Source organism: Perca flavescens, chromosome 5, assembly GCF_004354835.1.
Source record: "Perca flavescens isolate YP-PL-M2 chromosome 5, PFLA_1.0, whole genome shotgun sequence".
Classification (NCBI taxonomy): domain Eukaryota; kingdom Metazoa; phylum Chordata; class Actinopteri; order Perciformes; family Percidae; genus Perca; species Perca flavescens.
The window spans coordinates 24176318-24182317 of NC_041335.1; the positions used below are offsets into that span (position 1 = coordinate 24176318).

A 6000-nucleotide genomic window follows, 5' to 3' on the forward strand; every position below is an offset into this window, starting at 1 on the left:
TGTGTGTGTGTGTGTGTGTGTGTGTGTGTGTGAGAGAGAGAGAGAGAGAGAGAGAAAGAACAATATTATTATATTGATGTGTGAGCTTTCATGTGGAGAAATAATTAATACTCTAGGGAGCAATAGAGGAGCAATGTTTCAGTTATCAGCTCCTCCTCCTCTTTCTAACACACACATACACACACACACAAAAAAAAGTGTTAATCCAAATATATGCCTGACGCAACGGGGTAACAAGAGTAGGTAACACAGTTGTATCGTATGTGATCAGACCCTATCCTGCTTTAAATTATATATAACTGGCTGCTTTGCTTTGACTACGATGTACTTATATAACTGGAGTTTGATCCACGTAACTTTTACAGTATTTTGCATAATCTCATTACGGAATTGGAGATTACACCTGTGCAATTCTCAATACAATGTTTATGTTCATTCATTCACTGAGTCACTCCTCCGTCTCACAATTATTTCGAAGTCCACCAGTTTGTGGCTCTCAGCCTCAAGCCCATTTGTTCCTACAGGAAATGTACATTTTTAAAACAGTTTTAGAGAGAGAGAGAGAGAGCGAGAAAGAGAAAGAGAAAGAGAAAGAGAAAAAACTAAACTGCAGTTGGCCTGCAGCAGGTGTGAAACTGCTGTTAATAATGGCTGTTTAATACTTATGTGTAACATTCTTCCAACTGAAACTGTTCATGTTGAATTTTACTTATGTTTAGCATTTATATACATTGACTGGGCGAGAAAGGTGGTTTTAAAATCCAAAATAAATGATAGAGCTGAAACAAGCAGCATAAAATTAATCTATAACTATTGAAGTAATTTTTTTAAAGCAAAAATGACAACCATTGCTTAGTTCTTGCTTCTCAAATGTGAGGTTTTGCTGCTTGTCCTAGTCTTTTGTGATATTAAATTTAAAACAAGCAATTTAAAGACATCATCTTGGATTTTAGGATATTATATTGAGTATTTTTCACCATTTTCTGTCAAAAGTGAATGTTTTCTGATTGTCTTGTTCTTCTGTACAGGCAAACTAAATATCTAAATATCAAAATAAGACATTAAAATGTCACCACCTGCTCTATGCACATGTGATGAACATTTTTCACAATTTGCTGACTGTGATGATCCCTGCTGTGTCTGGCTGTTCACCTGTCTCTGTCTCTGCAGGAGCACGTCAGAGTAACCTGGAACACCTGAGTGTCCCCAGGCTATTTAAGCCTGTTCTCCCTAGTTTTGTTGGTTTCCTTTTTGCTTTGTTTGTGTAGTTTAGTTTATCTTTATGCTTTGCTTGCACTGTTCACTCACGCACACACACACATAATCCCTCATGCACACTTACACCACTGACAATACTGACAAACACACTCCACTCCTTTTATTTCCTTAATTCCTTCTAACTCGGTTTGATTTGAGTTAATAAAGTGCATTTTTGGTTAAACTTTATCATGGTGTGTCTCCTCTTTGTCACAAACAATTGATTGATTAATCGAGAAAACAGTCTGTAGATTAATCGATAATGAAAACAATTGTTTGATTAAAAATGAATAAGCCATGACCAGCAAGCACACGTAACATGATGAATGAAAGATGTAAAAAACAAATAGAAAAATACGTGCACCTGCATGCAAAAAAAAGCTTCCACACACTGAAGCCTGCGGACCTCAGCTCTCTACCTGATTATATTGACTGATGGATCGATTTACTGACTGACAGATTGACTCATTGTGTGATTGATGATGAGCCTCACAGAGAAGCTCTTCATCCCACCACAATCTCACTACTGAGAGCTCTCTGTGTGTGTGTGTGTGTGTGTGTGTGTGTGTGTGTGTGTGTGTGTGTGAGATCATACAGTTTTGATGTTTCTTCTGATAGTTTTCTTATGTTTTGCATCTGTGCACGAACAAACAAATGAGATTAAACAAAGCACAGACAGGTTGCAGCTTCCAGTGTGCAGACAGAGAAGAGCCATCCTTCCTAAAAAAGGGGGCTTTATTTGCAGTAACAGGTTTTCACTGTTTTCCAGCCCTCGTGACAAACATTGATAGAGGAGAAAACTCAAACAGATCATCCAGGGAGCATTAATGAGCATTGCAAGGTGTTAGAAGTCACTTCAGGGAAACTGAGCTTTCACTTTACTTTACAGTGCATTACCCCAGCTGCTTGTTGCTGAGGACTCATCTGCTAAATTGTATCTTTAGCCAGGGGGAAGATTAGCAGAGGCAGAATGACACAATCTCCACCATATTCGTAGAATTGAGGATCTAAGGCAGACTGTGCAGATTGTAAACCAGATTTAAAGTGTGTGTGTGTGTGTGTGGGGGGTGTCTAGTGGGGCTTCAGCCTCAAATGTTTTTTTAAAGCCCCGAATCTTTTAGGTTTTTAAAATACCTTCAACTGTTCTATGCTACTACTACTAATAATAATACTCCCACACTACTATTACAACCTAAAGAAATCTCATATAATTGAGTAAATGTTCTTTTGTTTGCCTAAAATTGAATACATAGTATTGAAGACCAAATTTACTTTGCATTCTTGGGAATTTGCAATTAGAGCATCCCAGATTGTTAAGGGATGGATTCAAATGTAGCAGATTTGTCAGCTAAACATTTATTGTGTGAACTCTACTCCAGCATAGTATAACAAAAACAAGTCCCAAAAAAGTCCCATACGACCATAAAAGTTGTTTATTTTTACCCTCAGGAGCATATGACCCACAGGAGCGTTTCATAAATTCCGGCTAACAGGAGTCCTAATATCTAAACCAGAGAACGTAACGCTTCATGATTTTAAAGTCTTTAACGTTGTGAAACGATCGCAGTTTGGTAATGTTTAGGCACAAAAACTACGTGGTTATGTTTAGAAAACAATCGTGGACTGGCTTAAAATCATCTGTTATGTTACTTAACTTCTGGTTATGCATTTGATGCAGAAAGTGACGTAATTCTGTTTGTTCTGTCAAGTTAAGAATAAAACTGTCCGTTTACTTTTATTTTCAAATGGGAATCAAATGCCGGTCTCCTGGGTGAAAGTCCTGTGTTTGTTTGACCCATCCACCACCTCAACCTGGCTCCTTATGCAGAATTTGGGGCTCTTATACTTTGTCGCCTTACTTCCTGCTTTGCTCCTGTAATCATTACGGGAGGCCACTAGGGCACCACCACTATAAACATAAATATGAGTGGTGATTGCAGCTTGAACAAATGACTTATGGGAGTGTTTTTCGGGGGAGAACAGTCTTAACAAAAATGGGTTTGAAGATTGTAATGCTGTTCACGCCAAATTCCTACCCTAGCCTTGTTATGTAGGCCTGACATAAAAACAGTAACATCAGACAATTCTTGCCTCAGTCATCCTCAACATTGGTTGTGTTGATGAAGACAGTTGTTGAACAATAAAATACAAAATAGAATGTAGGCAGGATGATTTTTTTTGGCAACTATCCTGTTTTTCCTAAATGATGTACAGATTGTAGGCATTCTATTATCAATTGGCTTGAAAAAGTAAAGCATATAGCTGCCGTAAATAGGAAAAAAAAATCTCCCAGAGTGACCAGACCCCCCTAGGTTTGGGCTGAGCCCCGAATGTTTACAACGTCTGGTTCCACCCCTGATTTGAAGTCACACGTAAATCACTTAGAGCCACACGAGGTCTAGCCTATCTTAATCACACACACTAAAAAATGTCACGGATAAACCACACATGCTAAAAACTGACGGAGTGAGAGGGAGGAGAAGTCCCGGTGGAAAAAGAAGACGTGAAGCCGAGTGACACTTGCTGGAAGCCGTCTAGGCTATGCGTCTCTCCTCCACAGCTTCCAGCAGCAGGATGCAATTACATAACTTCACTCCGAAACTCAGCTTTCGGCAAAAGTGGGAGCAAATGAGCCGCTGAGGGTCGTGGAGGAATTTAAAAAAGAAGATATAGGCTAAATATCAATTTCGCCAACAACTAGCTTGTTGAACTGATGCATTTAACTTAAGACGCGTTTTTGCTTTTGCCACATGTAAAAAAAACCAAACAATCATCATTTCAACCTGTCGTCTTGTCGTACGCCGGATAATATTAAAAAAAGATCATATGTGTCTCTTACCTGCATGTTTTCTTGTGTTGTAGGCTAACGGGTGTTTACTGCCCGAAGGTGTGTGTCCTCTCTGCGCGGACCCTCAATCTCCGACTGCCGCTCCACTGGATGCGAAGGAATGCGCGTGCGCGCGCGCGCGCGCGCACACACACACACACACACACACACACACACACACACACACACACACACACACACACACACATTCACAAAGAGAGGGTGGGGGTGGAGTGAGGGGTGCAGAGAGGAGACAAGCGGACTTTCATCTTTTCCAGTCTAATGATGTAAAGGCAAACCTAGTCATAGGCTGGTGGAGGATTTAATCTGCTAATGTATCAACCTAAATCATGGAGGTGAACGCCTGGATTAATGTTCGGTAACACTTTATAATAAGGGTACAGCAGGCTACCCTTATTATTAAGTGTGCTACAAATCATAGGCTACTTAAGCAATGCTTAACTAATGCACGACTGATGAATTAATGCAGGATATAGACTGTGTTACCATCAGTGGTGGAATGTAACTAAGTGCATTTACTCAAGTACTGTACTTAAATACAAATTTGAGGTAGGCTACTTGTACTTTACTTGAGTCTTTTCTTTTCATGCCACTTTCTACTTCTACTCCACTACATTTCAGATAGAAATATAGTACTTTTTACTCCACTACATTAATCTGACAGTTTTAGTTACCAGTTACTTTACAAATTAAGATTTAAGCACACAAAACACATAGTAGTTTATAAAATATGCTGTTTTATTATAAATTAAACTACCCAACAATATAACGGCCTACAATTACAGTTGAAATGATAAGCAGATTAAACACAGAACTGCTTAGATCGTTTCCAGTTTCTAAATTGTGAGGATTTTTCTGCATTGAGTACTTTTATTTTGAATTCTTAAGTACATTTTCCTTAATGATACCCAAAATTTGTTCTTATTAATGCTTATAATTTCTCTATTGAGCAAAAGTATAAATATAAACAAATGCATTAGTTACAAGTTCTAAACCCCCTAGAGTGCCTAATTAGATTTAGTTGCAATAAACACTAACTTTGTTAAGCTTCCAATGTTTGATTTGTCAGAGAGGTTCATATTCAACAATATGTCATTTTTTACACTATAATTTATGAGGTTATTTTTGGAGTATATTGTAATGTAATTTATGGTACTGAGATTTACAATAGTGCATGAAGGCAGCATCTCAACAAAAGAGACAAATTCTTCACTGTTTTGACCTTTTTCATTAATCTCTTCCATGATCACTGCGGTCAATTTCAGCATGTCAAGGAAAGAGACGGAGGTCCTGTGTGTGTGTGTGTGTGTGTGTGTGTGTGTGTGTGTGTGTGTGTGTGTGTGTGTGTGTGTGTGTGTGTGTGTGTGCGCGTGTGTGTGCGTGTGTTGCATTAGAGTACAGTGTGTGATTGTCATTAGAGTGATTGGTACAGAAATGCAATTAAAGCCCTTCTGGAAAATCAGTGTGTGAGCGCGATGAGAAACTGAATCAATTTAGGCGACCTTGGCTCTCTGTGAAGCTGCCCGGAGCAGAGCCAGAGAGAACCAGAGAGAGAGAGACAGACAGACAGAGAGAGAGAGATAGAGAGACAGACAGACACAGAGAGAGACACACAGACAGACAGACAGAGAGAGAGAGAGAGAGAGAGAGAGAGGCAGAGATAGAGATTGTAGCAAGATGCTGAACAGCAATCAAGCCAGGTCAAGCACCCTCACACATCACGTTGATTCTATAATGAACAGCCTAGAGGATAAATGGGGAAAGGCCATCTGTCTAATAAAACTGCTTCCTATTAGCCACCAAAGCTTGAGACACATTTCAATGTTACCAGAGGTAATTCTGAGCAAATATACATTCACATGGAGTTTCATTTTAAAGCTAGCCTACAGTATGTC

The 6000-nt window shown here is 39.1% G+C and overlaps 1 protein-coding gene across 1 annotated transcript in view; it reads right to left on the minus strand.

Moving 5' to 3' along the window:
- Window positions 1-4180, minus strand: part of kcnip3b (Kv channel interacting protein 3b, calsenilin) — a 43557-nt gene extending 39377 nt beyond the window's left edge. Inside the window, exon 1 of the mRNA XM_028579066.1 lies at window positions 4097-4180. Within this exon, the coding sequence (XP_028434867.1) occupies window positions 4097-4102 (6 nt within the window). The 5' untranslated portion in view covers window positions 4103-4180. The remainder of the gene's footprint in view (window positions 1-4096) is intronic.
- Between the last annotated feature and the right edge of the window lie 1820 nt (window positions 4181-6000).